The following is a 16,729-nucleotide window of genomic DNA, read 5'->3' as shown; positions in this document are numbered from 1 at the left end:
CGTGCGGGAGGCGGCCGACGAGAATGAGGTCCTCTCACCGACCGTGTTGAAGAGGCCGAAGGAGTTCAAAGCTCTGATGGGGAGTACGGCCTCTGCTCTCTGTCTCTGTCTCTTCTTCGTCCCTCTTCCTGCATCACCTTTTCTGCTTTACTTGCAGATTCTTCTTCAGAGAAGGGCATGGGAGGATCAGCTGACAGAGGTTGGAATCTGACAACTTCTGAAACGTAGCAGCTAAAGCTTGTGGTCTCTTGGTGGATTCTCTTATGCATTTGCTAGCTATGGTGGGTGTGCAGATGCTCTACTGGCACAGGTGGAGAATGACAAGAGGATTTCTTTGATCAGAGCATGGAGCGCAGGTGAAAAGACCAAAGCTGACAACAAGTAAGAGATCAGTGATTAGCATTTGACGATCATGATTCTGGATCGGAGATGATCATTGGTGCTATATCTCTTCCGTTTGATCATTATCGTTGAAGTGCCAAACAGGGCTCAGAGGAAGATGTCATCCATTCTTTCATGGGAGAACACGAAGATGGCAACCATCGAGGCTGAGATAAAAAAGAATGAGGTAAATGGCCTTTTAAATGAATGTTTGCATCTATTCAACCGAAAAGAAACGAGAAAGAAAGCCAGCATGAGCTTCTGAGCATTCACTCGAGGCGCATAGCAGACTAATGTTTTGTGTGTTAATCGAACTTGGAATCGTCACTCCGTTAAATTATAATCGTGGCTCGTGAGAGAAATGAATGAATGAGCAGGAGAGGCTGGAGAAGAAGAAGGCGGATTCCGAAGAGAAGGCGAAGAACAAGATCGCCATGATACACAAGGAAGCAGAGGGGAGGAGGGCGATGGTGGAGTCGAAGCACGGGGAGGAGCTCCTCAGAGCGGAGGAGGCTGTTGCCAAGTATCATTCCACCGAACACACCCCGAAGAAGGGAGCGGGCTGCTTTAGCTCCTTTAGCCCCTAAAGAGAGAGAGAGAGAGAGAGTCAAAATGTAATCCGTTGCCCAAATGTGGCGAGATCTGCCGGTGTTGCTGTCGTAGTAAACAATAGATTCGGGTTTTGACATGTTAAGCCTACATAATCCATACTCACAGAATCAATTCTGCTTCGTGTTAAAACTCAGCAATATTTTCCTATAAATTCTGTTGCTGCAACTCATCGAGCAATCTCAGAAGAAGAAGAAGAAGAAGAAGAAGAAGGACAACGATAACTGGAACATGAACAAGACCACAGAACAAGAAACAAGAACAAGAAGAACAATAACATTAGGATGGGGGAATATAAGAGAGAGGTTAAACAAAAAGGATACACTGAGACAATAACTAATGCAAATGGACAAATTGCAAAGGCGACAGTACGTAGGAGCAATGTGCAATTTCCCTGAATAATGAACCATGAAATAGAGATCAGACTTGATCAGATTGAAGACTTCCTGAATAGAACCATGAGAACATTAAAAGGATATTAGTACAACAAGCAATAACAATAATAATTACTGCCAGTCTTTACAAGAAATTAATCCTTTCGTTTCATGCACTACTTTCTATGGTTAAGCAATGGAGTTTTCCTTCCTTTAACATGTACAAGAATGTTGAAAGAAATTAACAAAGAATAAATGATCCAAAAGAAATCCAGCAAGCTTCAGCTTTTTTTAACGATGTCCAGGTTAGGCTGATCTCTGCAAGAAGATTATAAAACCTGACACTTGAGCTTTTACCGCATGAAGAGTTCTGTATATGTGGCTCTTCATAGAATTTGCCATTCATCTTCGTGGACCTGACCACCAATGTCACTGAAGTTTTCCACAGAGGTATCATCTATTCCTCTGTTGTGATCTGTACCTACATGGCAGGGAATTGGTTTTGCAGGCTGAAGATTTCGGACAACAGTAAATAATGGTGCTCCATTTGAGCTGTCTGCAAGCTGAGAAGCACGGGAACAGAAGTCTTCAAAATCACCTGCATTATTTAACAAATCAAGTGTATGAAACCTGCTAAATGATACTTGGAGAAACCCTCTAAAAGAAGATCAACTAACCTTTATCCCTGCAGTAAAATCCAATGGCCAATGATGGGTCTATCATGTCAAATGGCAGGTGTCGCACAGTGCTGGAACCAATTAGCAACAGTAAGCAAAGGAAAAAAAAGATAACTAATGAAAAAGCAAGAAGCAACTATGTATCAATGTCAGCAGCCTAAATTTCTTTATGTAGGTGAAACAGCAAACCTGCAGTGATATGAAGTACAATCAGCTTCTGAATCATCTCTCCTGATATCAACAGCCTATTCCATTCATAATTAATTATTCAGTGAGCCCCAGAGGCTTGAATGAACATATAGTTTACAATTGCAAAATTGGGTACAAGAAGGCAAAAGGGTCAAAACTATATCACTAACTGCATTATAGTAGGGCTACTCCCAAAGGAAAAATAAGGACAACATAACACAGAGTTCGGAGACTTAAGTCACATGCTCATCTGATGCAATGGAGAAAACCATTTCCATAAAAATCTGAGCATAGAAAAATGCCTACCAGAAGCAAGAAATGCAATGGGTTTAGAGACTCTTGTTTAGAACAGTTATCACCTAGGTTTGGAGTTTTAGCCAAAGGAACTGGAAAGACAGAAGGATCACATACAATTAAGAAGTTGTAAGCAAATCAGAGATACAAATTATGACATGTTTAAGTGTCACAGATTTATGCTCGTAGTTCTAGGCATGGTTATGTGATTTGCAAAAATCTTTTAGGCATGGTTCAAGCTGTTGTAAGTTCATACCTCCATGCTGGGCCACCTTCACATGGAACAATTAAGGGGAAGAAAAATATAATCTTGATATGTATATGTTGTCAGCTACAAGATTACATAATTTTTTCATGTCACATCCCAGAAGAAACATATCAGGATCGCATCCAAACAACAATTTCAAGAACAAGGGTTTTTGCGCTTTTACTGATGATGTGGAAACTTAATCATATATTACTACCAAACAGGGTTGTTTTACATCACAACTACACATCTGATGAGAATGATGATGGAAACTTCTTTACCGGTTGAACTTCGTGAGGATCCAAGTACAATGCCTTGTCATCTTGTACGCCAACAATATAAGTTGAGGCCCCAGGTTTTCCACCTAAAATGCCCACACTTTGTGGAAATGTAAATGTTTCCCAAAGCAAAGGAATGTACCTGCAAGAAGTATGGCTTACTAAGTAGCATATATTGGACTTCCAATAAATTTAACTTCAACAGATCATGCATTGTAAAAAAATTGAAAAAAAATTCAACTATGTACAGAGTGCTATTTCTTATAGAAGAGCCCCCCACACCGAAAAAGAGAAAAGAATCAGTTGTATGCAATTAGTAATAACACATCTAACAATCAAGAAATCAAGAAAATCACATCATTTTATATGATTTGGTTTTTCAGCAGAAGCAAAGCATTACTATAGGTAAAAAGACTAGGGGGAAGAGAGAGAGAGAGAGAGAGAGAGACATTTTTGCCAATATCTCATTACCTGAGGCCAGACTTGTTTTGAAATGGTTTCTTTCATAGATTAATGCTGTATAATTCAATGTTATAAAAAAGCTCACCGGTGAATGCCCTAGCTCTTACGACAATAGATGTCAAAGTAAGATCCATAAGATAAATAAGAGCACCTAAAAGAAAAGATACTGCTGCATCACTATGCTATCCAAGGAAGATTAATTTCTTCAAGTTTACCTAGGGTTGATTTTTTCTAGTCCAAGAACCAAAGGAACCAACAAAAGAATAGGTGCCCATTCTAGTTGTCCCTTGCTAAAATGCGAACCGAGTTTTGCAGCAACTTCAATACAGACAACTGGAGCTCCACCTTGTTCCCCATCTTCATCACCTGAAACAATATATAGAACCATGGGCAAGCTCTCTTTACATTTGTCATGTTCAGCTTGCTCTTTGTTAGCACGAGCAAGGGTTTCCCATGTTCGGCATATGGCATAAGGACCCAACCATGATCCAGCAGCTAAACCATAACCCCTCCCAGCTTGAAGCAGATTGTGGATTGAAAAGGCACATGTGCTTGAGTCACCAAAAAGATGCAGAACTTCAACATACTGAAGATCATATGGCTGCAAAATCAGCAGAAAATAGAAGCATTCATATATAACAAATATACAAGATTCATCACTACAGATAAGAAATTTCTTTTTTTCTTTAAATCTTTCCGTAAGCACTAAAAGAACTCATGGATAAATCAACTCACCTTCTGCAAGGGTTTCCTCCAGGATCTCCCCAAATGATGAAGAATCAAAGCCTGTTGGCAATTTTTAACTAACAACATAAGCACACATCACTAGTATTATTAGATGGAAAATGTTAATAAATGGAATTTATACCTGAGCAACAAGCATCTGGCTACTTCTGATCATACATCCCCAGTTGACATCACATGTGAACTTTGATTCACCAATGGGTTCAAAACCTACAGAAAATTCACAATGGAAGAGCTTAGATTGTCTTTTACAAGTAGAATCATTAGAAAGCCTCTCGCCTGACAAATTTATAAGATAGCCACTTTGGTAAATTGACCTTTCCGGTATGTGATCCAAATTCTCGATGAGAAATCTTCTAGAAAAGCAGCATAACTATTGCCAGGATCAGAACATTGTGATGATTCCTCAAGTGATAGTTTGTAACACTTGCCAAGAAACCATATTTGACTGGTCATGCTCAAATTGTCAAATCTGCTTGTCCCCAGTATACGCTCTTGAAGCCTCCTCATTGAGCCACTGGTCACAACCTTCCTCACAGCTGTAGTCCAGCCATAGCTTCTGGATTTGGTGGGCTTCTTTTCAACTGAAAATGAATCAGAGCGTCTTTCGAAGATTGACAAAGTGGATGTGAAGAAACTTGTCAAGAAAGAAGCCTTTAAAGACTTATTTTCAATAGCCTTTTGTTCTGAATTTGTAGCTACTGGTTCTCTATCTGCTGAATCATCCGAGTCTCCTGCAGGAAATTTGGAATCCACAGTTCTCTCAGGCAAGGCCGTCATTACCTAGACACCAACCACACACCACATTTTTCATACCAACAAAAGCTTGGCATAAAGGGAGGCATCTACATCAAAATGACATAAAAAAGGAGAAAGAATGAACAAAAGAAGATCAAGTTAATGGTATCGATGGAATTAGAAACTTGTATGTCAAGTTAACTACAATATAATAAACAAATAATGCATTATATCAAGAAGAATGGCTTCCGAATATTTGTATTTTGTGGGCGTTGAATCATTGGACAGAAAAAAAGGAACTCTATTCCATACAAAGCCAAGTGACAGGAGAAAAAGACCCATTAAATAAGCACCAAAATTTAGCAACAATGCACAAAGAAAATCAACTAGTTTGATTACATATAGGTAATGCATATGGACTATCAAATGACGTAGCGCAAAGAATAAACTCTTTTTGCAAGAAAAAGAAAAATAGAAATGAGGTAAACAGGATGAGGCATTGTTACAGATAAGTTGTGATGCAACAACATGAACAAATTAATCCAAAAGGTGAATACACATAAGATCATTAGGCTGTACAATGAAATAATAGAAATGACAGAACAGAAATCCGGTATATCAAAATTATTATGGGCTCAAGCTGGTTTGTTCAATTCATAGATGCCGGCTGATCAAATGAGAGAAATGAAGTCCGGACACCTTGAACAGAATCCATAAACCATGCCAGGCAGCAAGGTTTGAAATATCGTACCGTACCGGCGTTTCGACATTCGTTCGGTATGGTACGATACAGTATACCGTTCGGTATATATATACACCGTCCGGTAACGGGCGATCCGTATACCGGTCAACTGACGGACCGGTACATACCGTTCGGTACGAGCGGTATTATTCGAAACTACATACCTTGCCAGGTAGGTAATAAACACTCCGGCAATAAAGTTACTGGTCGCTTGGTGATAGGGCATATTCTGGTACCACCCCCGCGATAACAGTCAGCAGCCACGTCAGCGCCATCGCGGAGCCTCAGGGTTGATATGGTGCACTGCATCGACACGATACCTCGGCCTCCGATGGGACAGCCACCTACTCTCGCGCCGAGGCGTTCCTCAACCTCACCCACCAGGTGCATGCGTTAGCTAGGATGATGCAGACTATCGCACCCCTCATACACCAGCTAGCTCAGCAGACAGTTCTCCTATTATGGCCATCACCCGTGATACAACCTACGCTCATCCCTACACCTCACGATACCACCCCATTCGACAAGCCACCTCTGGCTCCAGATGCCCACCCCCCAACCGGGGAGCAATCGGGACACCCGAGGCCAACGACAGAGCACAACGCCCTCGTGCCCAAACACGCTACCTCGACCTTCCTCGAAGCCAACACCCTATCGTCCAACTTAACAAACGACTCGTTCCGGGCCCAGTTGCGATTGGTAAATCGACACCTAGACGAGGTTCAAGGAGAATTTCGTAAATCCGAGGAGCTCGGGGAAAGTACCTCGGTTGGGTCTCCCTTTGCCCAAGAAATTCAGGACAAGCCTATCCCCCTCAACTTCTGCCTCCCAACGCTGGAGGCCTATGATGGTGGCTCTGATCCAACGGAGCACATCGCCACCTTCCAAGCGCGTATAGCCTATATGGCACTTCCGACGCCCTGATGTGTCAGGCATTTCCTACCACCCTCCGAGGCCTGGCTCGGATGAGGTATAGTCGATTGAGGTCGTCCTCGGTCTCGTCTTTTGATCAGCTTGCAAGGGAACTCGAGCTTCATTGCCTAGCCAGCGCGCGACCTAAACCGTCCGCGGCCATGCTCCTCGAGATAAGGCAGAAGGAGGACGAATCCCTCTCCCTCTTCGTCACCCGCTTCGCTACTGAGATCCGAGGGGTTCCAGATGCCCATCCCTCTTTGGTTATGCAGGTGTTCTTGACGGGCCTACGACCTTCAAGGTTCTTTTGGTCGATGGTCGAGAGGCCACCAGCGACCGTCCTCGAGATGCTTCAGCGAGCCAACCAGTATGTTGCTACTAAGGCACTAGTGGTAAGAAAGCACAAGAGGGTCCGCCACGACGAGGCCGGAAGTAGATGAGCCTAAGGTGTGCAGATAAAAAAAGAGAAAAGAAAAAAAGAAAGGGGTGGGAGGGAGGGGCGACAACCATCTCGGCCAAACAATGCCCGAGTCATGCACCTCAGCCAAATAATGCCCGAGTCGTGCACCTCGGCCAAACAATGCCCGAGTCGTGCACCTCAGCCAAACAGTGCCCAAGTGGTGCACCTCGGCCAAATAATGTCCGAGCCATGCGTCTCGACCAAACAGTGTCTGAGCCATGCACCTCGACCAAACAGTACCCGAGTCATATATCTCGACCAAACAATGCCCGAGTTGTGCACCTCAACCAAACAGTGTTCGAGTCATGCACCTTGGCCAAATAGTGCCCGAGTCATGCACCTCGGCCAAACATTGCTCGAGTTGTGCACCTCGATTGACCTCGACCAAATAGTGCCCGAATGGTGCACCTCGGCCAAACAATGCCCTAGTCGTGCACCTCGGCCAAACAGTGCTCGAGTTATGCACCTCAACCAAACAATGTTCGAGTCGTGCACCTCGACCAGATAGTGCCCGAGTAGTGCACCTTGACCAAACAGTGTCCGAGTTGTGCATCTCGACCAAACAATGTCAGAGTTGTGTATCTCGGCCAAACAGTGTCCGAGCCATACACCACGGCCAAAGAGTGCCCGAGTCGTGCACCTCGGCTAAACAGTATTCGAGTCGTGCACCTCGGCTAAACAGTGTCCGAGTAGTGTACCTCGGCCAAACAGTGTCTGAGTCGTGTATCTTGGCCAAACAGTGCCCGAGTTGTGCACCTCAGCCAAATAGTGTCCAAGTTGTGCACTTCGACCAAACAGTGTCCGAGTCGTGCACCTTAGCCAAACAGTGTCCAAGTCGTGCACCTTGGCCAAACAGTGCCCGAGTTGCGCACCTCACCCAAACAGTGTCCAAGTCGTGCACCTCGGCCAAACAGTGTCTGAGTTGTGCACCTCGACCAAACAATGTCTGAGTCATGTCTCGGCCAATCCAATGCCCGAGCTACGCCTCGCGACCAATCCAATATCCAAGTCGCATCTTAGCCAGTCCAATGCCCCAGCCACGCCTCGCAGCCAGCCCAATGTCTAAGTCACATCTTGGCCAGATTAATCTGATGCCCGAGCCACGCCTCGCAACCAGTCTAATGTTCGAGTCACGTCTCGACCAGTCCATTGTCCGAGTTCGCATCTCGGCCAGTCCAATGCTCGAACCACGCCTCACGGCCAATCCAATGCCCAAGCTACACCTCGTGGAGTCACGTCTCGACCAGTTCGATGCCCAAGTAATGTTGCTCGGCCAAACCTGTGCCCACGCAGCGTTGTTCGACCAATCCTATGCCCGAGTAATGTCGCTCGGCTAGCCTAGTACCCAAGCAATGTGCTCGACCAAATCAATGCCCGAGCAATGTTGCTCGGCCAATCCTGCGCCCAAGCAGTATTGCTCGACCAATCCTACGCCCGAGTAGTGTTGCTCAACCAATCTAACTCCCGAATAGAAGCTCCCAGTCAACCTACGACCGAACCACCAATCCCAGCACGACAGTCGACCCAGCCAGCAAAAGGCACCAAGCTATGCCCCGATTCCCTCCACGAGGAACCTGGGGCACGCCTCTTTGTGGAGGGGAGAGAATGATAGGGTATATTTTAGTACCACCCCCATGACAACAGTCAGCAGCCACGTCAGCGCCAACGTAGAGCCTCAGGGCTGATGTGGTGCACTGCGTCGACGCAACACCTCGAACTCCGATGGGATGACCACCTGCTCCCACGCTTTCCGAGGCCATACAAGATGGTGTCACATAGTACAGAGCCACTCCGGAAAGCTTGGAACGACGCCGCACAGTGCTAATTCGTGCAGATCGATTGGTGCCTGTACGAAAGGTACGAGCCGACCGCCCGAGAAGTCGATGACCATTAACAAACCATGTACGATCAACCTTCGTTCGCAGGCATAAAAGCCAACCTATTGACCAGCATCAGGGGTTGGACTTCGAACCTCAACTCCCCCTGACTCCACTCAACATTGACTTGAGCTTCGAAGGGATCGAGTCGGGAAATCCCCGTCCCGACCTCGGCCTGTGTGCAGGAACTCAACGACGAAGCAACAACCCGACACAAGAGGAAGAGAAACTCCTTGCTCTACCTTGGATCGATTCTGGAGATGAAGCCTGGACCCGACTTGATGCCGACCACCTCAGTTCAAGCAGCCATGTGGGCGGCTCTGCGCACTCGGGATCAGACCAAGTCGTGCTGTTCCATCAGCCATGGCATAAGGTTCCCCAACACCTGGGGATCATTAAACATTAACGAATATAGTTCCTAGTTGCCAAGATGGTATTTATACCATAACCGTCATGTGAAAAATAGTTTAGCTCGATGGCTAATGCTCATATCCAACAACTAATAGCCGTTTCTTTCATCCCAAAAAAAAACAAACCCCACTCCTTTTTCTCTAATCCAACTTCAACAAAAGAAAGAAAAGCAAAATTGGGGGACATGCTTTATTCAACGCAATCTTAACTGCAAGGAAAGCTTATATCCCAATCATGCATCGTAGAAACAACAAGAATTTATTCGAAGTCAATCACTCGAGTTCCAAACATTTGACAAAACATATTCAAGAAATATCAGAAGCATGAGTCATCAAGCTCAAGCGTCTAGACCAATCCACAAATTCTAGATCACAGGGCAATTCCAAGCTGATTACGCCTCGATTTATGAACAAACAAATCATATGCTCCGGCTCCCCTCGCAAATAAATCACTAATCAATATCAGATCCTACATTAGTACAAGAAAAACAGAAAAGGTAAAGAAGCCGATAAAAACGCGACTCCCCGCAAAACGAATTAATTCATCCATTCATTAAGCAAACCGAGAACTAGCGATCAAATCCTAGAACGAAGGAGATGAGATCAGATCGTCTCCGATACGCCGGATGGCGAAGGTACCTGCAAGCAAGAGACCCAGCAGGATCACGGCAGCGCGACTTGGCATCGATCTCCAAGACGAACTCAGGAAAATCTCCTACTCAAAAGCCCCCCTTTTCTTGTTCTAGGGTTGGTTCGACCGCAATTTATAGTGTTTGGAGTCGGGAATCCATCGAGCCCGTCGGACCGGCTTTGGTTTTGTCGTGCGTGTCATTGAACCGCGTTGACTTGACTTTACGCGTACGTGACGAGTCGCCGCTTCAACGTTATTGCCTAATCCATCGAGCCCAATGCGAGCCATATCTCAAATCGAGCTGAACCCGAGTTCAATTTCACTGGATCGATTAGGTTCAATTCAACCCGAGTTTGAAGCTGGATTGTAAGACGCTTAATTGGGAGTGGCATAAAAGTGATGAAAATTTCGATTGGGTCTCCTCAAATCCTTCATATTACACAAATATTAATTAAATAATGGACAAAATTGCTCTCTAATTATATTGTTCATCACATTACACACACAAAAATGTAGGGTCAAACTGACATCCCAAAACAAGTGCATGCATTCATGGCGATCATCGCCGGAGCTCGTCATGGTAATCATAGTCGTCGTAGTCGTCAACCTGCTGTTCCTCAAAGACGGTGCTGTAGAAGGCATACTGGTGGTGCAGCATCTCCTCCAGCGTCAACTTGCCATCTCCATCGTCATCGGCCTGCATAACATATGAGTGTCAACGACATCCAAGATGATGAACTGTACGAAGTTTTCTCTTGGAGAAAGATACCTTATGCATCAAGTACTTGGTATAATATTTAGATTGGGAAAGCTCTCCGGGGTAGAGTCGATGGATGATAGGCTTCAGTTCTTCAGCTGTCAGAAATCTGGAAACAGATCGTATGAGAAAACAGATCATTTCTAGTTCTTTGAGAAGATATATGCACCTGTCTCTGTTGATATCAAGCTTTCTGAACTCATCCTCAACGTTGAGTTCATGGTGTCGGAGGTCATCTTCTTCAAACTCGGTGTAAGTTTGATATATTTCCTGCGCTCTACCGCCAAATTCCACGAAGCTTAACTTCCCATCTTTGTTCTCATCCATTTCCCTGAGCCCCAAACAATGTAGATGAATACTACATACCAGAACACACAAGATAGAACCTTGACCTAATACCTTAGTTTCTCCTTCAGCAGCCATAGCTGTATCTTTGGGTTGGTGCTGTCTTCGGGATGTAAGAAACTACACAACAAGAAGATTGCTTGTTTGCTAATAAGGAACACATGCATGCTTACACGTATATGAATTCGTCCAACAAACAATACGATGCATTTACTCATTGAATTCGAATGCACTGAGAAAGCCATTGCCATCCCTATCTGCATTAGAGAACTGCTCCTTCCACCACCCAGGTTCCCCATGTTCCTTGCTGTTCCTTGCTGTTCGGCGACAATCATATCATACAAGCGAAACATAGATGGAGTACCACGAACAAGACATCAAAGCAAACCTGTTTCTTCGTCTGGGAGATACGACAGGAACTCTGGAAGCGTTACGGCGCCATCTCCGTCGTGATCGTGGAGCTTCATCTTCCGCTCGGTGTGGTAGATCAGCCGGTCCAACGCCTGCCTATGATTCCAGACCTCGAGCTCGTAGCGGCTTATTCCCCCGTCCTGCGGTAACCTATCTAACAACGGGAAAAGATACGCCAATCTCTCCGTCAGGTTAAGCCGGCCGTCCTCGCCGAAGTACTCATCGAGGATGCCGATCTCCTCCGCCATCTTGCTCCAATCCTGCCTCGCCCAGATGTCGTCCAGCTTCCGCTTGAAGGTCTCGACGTCGAGCAGGCCGCGCTCCTCGGCCCGGCGCTCGATCTGGACGAGGAGAGGGTCGAAGGCGACGTGGTGGGGGTGGGCTAGCCGGCGACTGCGCGGATGCCTGGAGGCCATGTGCGGTGCTCTGGAGAAGGAGAGGAGGAGGAGGATGGCGACGGCTAGAAGAAGATAGGCGACGACCACCGGCTTCGACATTTTCTCCGGAGGCCGGCTTCTTTGGAGGATTGAGTGGTCGGCGGTGTAGGGAAGATGGTGGCTTCACATTTATAGCTTTCCTTCGGACGTATGTGACCGTTATTTCATGTCAGTTAACAGTTGATGGATCCGATGCGTCCTATAAGATTTCGCGGTATAGTATAATCTCAAAATTACTTATATATATATTTCATATGCATAAAAGCTCAACTTATTGTTGAACTCTTAATAGCACAACATTCATCATGGGCTAAATATTGTCTTCATCTAATTATTTCTTGTATTACTATGAAGATTTGTGTCGATAACGATAAAAACTCTCATGCATCTTTCTTTTCTATCTTTAGTGATTGTTTATAATTTACTCATTTAACTCTCCAACATGAATATAACTTATGTTGTCATTAGAAGACCATTGCAAGCCATTGGATTTCCCCCCCAAGAAAGTTAGAGGCTTACGTTAATTTGCCTTGTAAGATGTTATCCCTTACCAAAGAGATTCCAAGCTTATGTTGAAAGAATAAAAAAAATTAAGACCAAGAATATATTACATGATATACAAGACAATGTTTGACACATGTTGATTGTGTCACCGTCAAATGTTTGACACGCCATCTTCGTCTTATTAACGTCCGTTATCATTTGACTGACACGTTAAGCAGGAACGGACGTACGAGATTAGAGTGTGATAGTAATAAGAATGTCAACTCGGCCTCATGAGTTGACCACCTAACCCACGATCACATGATCTATTGATGACCACATGACACGCGTAATTATCTACTTCAGCACTTTATCAACTCTATTAAACTATTGTTGACTTACGAGATTTGGTCAGACATATTTCTAAGATAGACTCGAAACTGAACATTGATTGACTCTGACCTTTGTCGGCAAGAACCTAAGAAGTCCATCATTATTGACGTGTAAAACGATTACTATTGATTCACAGGCTCGTTATATACCTAACTCTCATTTGCCTAAAAATCGGGGGCCACATGGGCCAACGTTAGGTAAGTCAGCGGAACGTAAGCGAAAGATTTTGGTTTTTTTCTCCCCATACAATTAATTATACGTTTATTATTGAGGATTAGAAGAAGTTAGAAGCGTGGCACGTGCGAAGTGGATGTCTCTCCCCTGCTTCGCTTTCGTCTATAAATACCGAGTCCCGCTTGGCCCGACTCCTCCTCGCGTGAGCTCGAAGGAAACATAAATAGATCGATCACCTTCTCCTGCTCTTGGGAAGGTATGTGGGTGGAGCTTCTTTAGCTGTTCTGATATTTGCTTTGTGTTGCTTGCAGTTTTCCCCCCTTTTTAGAGGTTCTCGTTTTCGTTTTCATTCAGAAGAACGATGATTTGATGCAACGATGTGATAAATTTGGTATCTTTCGCCCTATCTTCCTGTACTCGACTGATTTTTTTCACGAGCAACATAGAGGGAAAGGGGAAAAAGGAACTTTTTGTGTCACATGTGTTGTAATGCAGGGAGGGGTATAGGTCTTTGCTTTGATTCTGAGGGTTTTGAGGAACGTGTGATCGGATGGGTTTTGTTCATGGTGGCTGTTCGTATGTAGATCTGTCCATTTTCCATGTTCTTCTTCCATAAAACTCTGATCTTATTAGGTAGGGATTTTGGCTGGTTCAATGACCATCTTTTGGGATGGTTTGACGAAAAAGAGATCATCTTTGTTGTGCTTGAAAAATTAGGTGTGTAAATTTCTTGTGTCATGTTTCTTGTTCTTTTTGTGGGTTGATAATCCTCTGAAGCTTTGCCTGGTTCCTCTGATTCTTTCCTCTTAGTTTAAGAACCTATCTCGATGGTGTGATATCTGAGTGTGATATAAACTCAATTAGATGTTAATGACTATTCTCTTTTATCGATGAAGAATTTCTTTGATTAATTTTTTGGAAGATTTGTTAGCACATGTGTGGGGAATTTTTTTTATGCAATAGATATCGAAATCATGAATTTAATTATAAATCATGGAGACTAATGTTTGCCTTTCGCTGCTATTTGGGTTCTAATTGTTCCTCCTCCTCCTCCTCCTTCTCTCTCTCTCTCTCTCTGTGAAGATATAAAATTTTTGAATCACAAGTCATGGCCCTTAAAATGGTAAATTGGGGTGGTTGGTAAGTGTTTTATGGGCCTTTTGTGCATTAAAGCATATTGCATAAAGTAGATAAGCTTCAGAAAATATAATTTTAAGCTCGAACAATCATAAAAGTCCATTATACCTGTGAAGGAACAACAAGATCTTGGTTTCTTGTTATCAAGTCATGCCTTCTTTGTATTAAGGGCAATAATTGTTGCATCCTGTATTAAGGACAATAATTGTGGCAACAGCTAATTGTTGCCGTAATTCAATGGCTTCAATTGCCAGAAGGCATATGTTATTTCAATCAATAGTTTGAATTATTTAAGCGAGTTCTGGTTAAAGCATCCCTGTTTCTTCTCTTCCATTTCTTATACTGTTGGGTATATCTGCAGATTCTGTTGCCTGCTTCATGTTCCACTCCTGATAACCATAAACCCTATGACGATCACCATTTTCTTGTGAACCAACTCCTTGTCATCGTCACATGTTTGTCATTTTCACTGATCAACCTTGCATTGAATTTTGGTGGTGTTCTGGAAGTGTCCATGCATGGCATTGTGTTTCCATGAGTTATCAGTGGTCCTCCCTTTTCTGTTTGGCTATGGTACAAAAGGACAAACACCACTTTGGCTCCATGCCGAACAACTTGTCTTGGTCTATATGCTCCTTGCCGTTCCTTTTCTTATCAACCATGAGAAGGACAATGTTATCTTCTATCCACTGGCACAGATTTTTATATGAACTGGTTAGCATCTACAGAATTGAACAGGCCAATGTGGTCCCTGTCTGTTGATTGTGTCAACAGTACCATACCTTGTAGTGTGTGCCGTAGTTTATCTTTGAGTCTTGCATGGCTCCGTTTTGTTGCATTATGTTCTTCATCCAGTTTGTGTGACCATCTTGCAGAAGTATTCCAGGTGTAGTAGGAGGTTGAAGACATTCCCCAAGCCCATATCATTAGTGGTTGCTCCTGTCACCATGAGGCAGAGAAATTGCAAGAGAAGAAACCACTGATGAAGTGTGGTGCATCAGATGATGCTGCTTCGGCACGGTCCATGAATTTTTGCTTTGACTGCAGCATCTGTTTGGAATTTGCCGTTGATCCAGTGGTCACACTGTGCGGTCATCTCTATTGTTGGCCTTGCATCTTCAAATGGATGCAGGTTGAGAGCATATCTAATCAGCAGTGCCCTGTCTGCAAGGCCCTTCTCTCTCAGGATACCCTCATCCCACTCTACGGTCGCGGCAGGCACAGCACCAAGGGAGATTCTGCTGTCCCACATCGACCGACCCTTCACCATCACTGTGATGGTGCAACAATTACTTCGGCACTCGAGAACGATTCCCCTAGGATGAATGAAGCCCAGCAGCCTCAGTTTCGCCATCAACACCACTACCCCTCTTATGCTGGTCTTGGCAACAGTTACACATCAGAGTCTTCTTCTTCACCACAGACGTCACCTTGGTTTTGTTCAACAACTGGGAGTGTGCTTGGTGGTTTAGCTATCTCCATTCTTCCTTGGGTTTTCAGGAATCATGGAGCAAGCATATACTACTCAAATTCGCATCGTCTCACATTGGGTGTGAGCAGTCCAAGGCTGAGAAGGCAGCAGATGCAGGTGGAGAGTTCTCTGCATCAGATATGGCTCTTCCTTTTCTTCTGTGCTATATCGTGTCTTCTGTTGTTCTAACAGACATTAACTACTTTGATGTACATGTTCTTAAGTTGAATGGCAGAGGTTGTGACCAAAGAAAATGAGCACATTTGTAGACTTTTAACACACACACACACACACACACACACACACACACACACACACACACATATATATATATATATATATATATATATATATATATACCCACACACTTATCAGTCTCAGATGTGTGATTTTGGTGTTGAATGACAAAAAATTAACATCAAAGTACTTTCATTGTGAATTTGTAATGACAGCAAGGAACAAATCACAAGAATTCATTTGTAATGTCTATTGTTTTTGTTCTTTTTATAAAGTATGATGCTTGAGCTCTGTTGTCATGTGCATATTTAGTCAGAACAAAAGTAAAACTATATTTGCCACACAATCACTGATAAACACCTAAGCTTACTCCAATTAATCCAATCACCTCCAAAGCTCAAGTGGTATCTAAAACAACTATATTTGTCATGTGCATGTCTTAAGTGGTATCTAAAACAATATGCAAAATCTCTAATTATCATTTAAGGCTATGCTTTTAGGTGATCTTTTTTCTTAAATTCTTTCTTTTTTTTTGTGGGCTAGAATTTCTGATGCATCTTTTGATCCTCTAATTTTACAGGTTTTTTTTTCTTTAGAGAAGCTTGCATTATGATTTTAGTTTTTAATATTGCTATAACATTGGGAACTCAATCATAAAAAAGAAATCATAATTCCCACTACAAATAATAGGAATATTTATAATATTGGTTTGTGGCCATCCACTTGATCTGCACGAATCTAAAAGATTTCTTTTTTGAGGTGCACATATCCGGTCCCGACCTAATTACGCGCCTGTCTTCGTGCTCCTGACCGACTCGGACGGGCCCTTATAACTGGATAATTAATTGACTCCGAAATC

The 16,729-nt window shown here is 43.7% G+C and overlaps 3 protein-coding genes and 1 long non-coding RNA gene across 8 annotated transcripts in view; 2 read left to right on the top strand and 2 right to left on the bottom strand.

The window, feature by feature from the left end:
- The window catches only part of LOC103970936 (remorin-like), a 1,129-nt gene extending 54 nt beyond the window's left edge, over nucleotides 1-1,075 (top strand). The window contains exons 1-5 of the mRNA XM_009384848.3: nucleotides 1-83; nucleotides 158-199; nucleotides 294-381; nucleotides 487-568; nucleotides 759-1,075. The exon at nucleotides 1-83 is cut by the window's left edge and continues 54 nt beyond it. Coding sequence (XP_009383123.2) covers nucleotides 1-83; nucleotides 158-199; nucleotides 294-381; nucleotides 487-568; nucleotides 759-968 — 505 coding nt within the window. The 3' untranslated portion in view covers nucleotides 969-1,075. The remainder of the gene's footprint in view (nucleotides 84-157; nucleotides 200-293; nucleotides 382-486; nucleotides 569-758) is intronic.
- A 362-nt stretch (nucleotides 1,076-1,437) lies between these two features.
- On the bottom strand, nucleotides 1,438-10,170 carry LOC135582287 (cysteine protease ATG4B-like). Of its 5 annotated transcripts, XM_065172731.1 has the most exons (10): nucleotides 10,034-10,152; nucleotides 9,227-9,369; nucleotides 4,573-4,989; nucleotides 4,380-4,465; nucleotides 4,247-4,297; nucleotides 3,727-4,112; nucleotides 3,053-3,191; nucleotides 2,231-2,286; nucleotides 2,042-2,112; nucleotides 1,438-1,962 (listed from the first exon to the last, which is right to left on the bottom strand). In XM_065172731.1, exons 3-10 carry the CDS (start codon nucleotides 4,763-4,765, stop codon nucleotides 1,751-1,753), a joined length of 1,194 nt encoding a protein of 397 aa, XP_065028803.1. In that variant the 5' UTR covers nucleotides 4,766-4,989; nucleotides 9,227-9,369; nucleotides 10,034-10,152; the 3' UTR covers nucleotides 1,438-1,750. The 5 variants fall into 5 exon arrangements, with proteins under 5 accessions (XP_065028803.1, XP_065028802.1, XP_065028799.1 ...); XM_065172730.1 differs by lacking the exon at nucleotides 9,227-9,369 and having other exon boundaries at nucleotides 10,034-10,170; XM_065172727.1 differs by lacking the exon at nucleotides 9,227-9,369 and having other exon boundaries at nucleotides 4,573-5,038; nucleotides 10,034-10,168.
- A 414-nt stretch (nucleotides 10,171-10,584) lies between these two features.
- LOC135652344 (uncharacterized) lies at nucleotides 10,585-12,035 on the bottom strand. Its single transcript, XM_065173189.1, has 6 exons — nucleotides 11,516-12,035; nucleotides 11,342-11,444; nucleotides 11,182-11,247; nucleotides 10,952-11,113; nucleotides 10,795-10,891; nucleotides 10,585-10,722 (listed from the first exon to the last, which is right to left on the bottom strand). The coding sequence occupies exons 1-6, from the start codon at nucleotides 12,033-12,035 to the stop codon at nucleotides 10,585-10,587; spliced, it is 1,086 nt and encodes a 361-aa protein (XP_065029261.1).
- Nucleotides 12,036-13,172: 1,137 nt separating this feature from the next.
- On the top strand, nucleotides 13,173-15,887 carry LOC135652717 (uncharacterized). Its single transcript, XR_010502181.1, has 2 exons — nucleotides 13,173-13,281; nucleotides 15,038-15,887. It is a non-coding gene; the product is annotated as an uncharacterized LOC135652717 (long non-coding RNA).
- The last annotated feature ends 842 nt before the right edge of the window (nucleotides 15,888-16,729 follow it).

This window comes from Musa acuminata, chromosome BXJ3-11 (genome assembly GCF_036884655.1).
Source record: "Musa acuminata AAA Group cultivar baxijiao chromosome BXJ3-11, Cavendish_Baxijiao_AAA, whole genome shotgun sequence".
Taxonomy (NCBI): Eukaryota; Viridiplantae; Streptophyta; class Magnoliopsida; order Zingiberales; family Musaceae; genus Musa; species Musa acuminata.
Note: the sequence above shows the minus strand (reverse complement) of the source record. Positions and strands in the feature narration are given on the sequence as shown.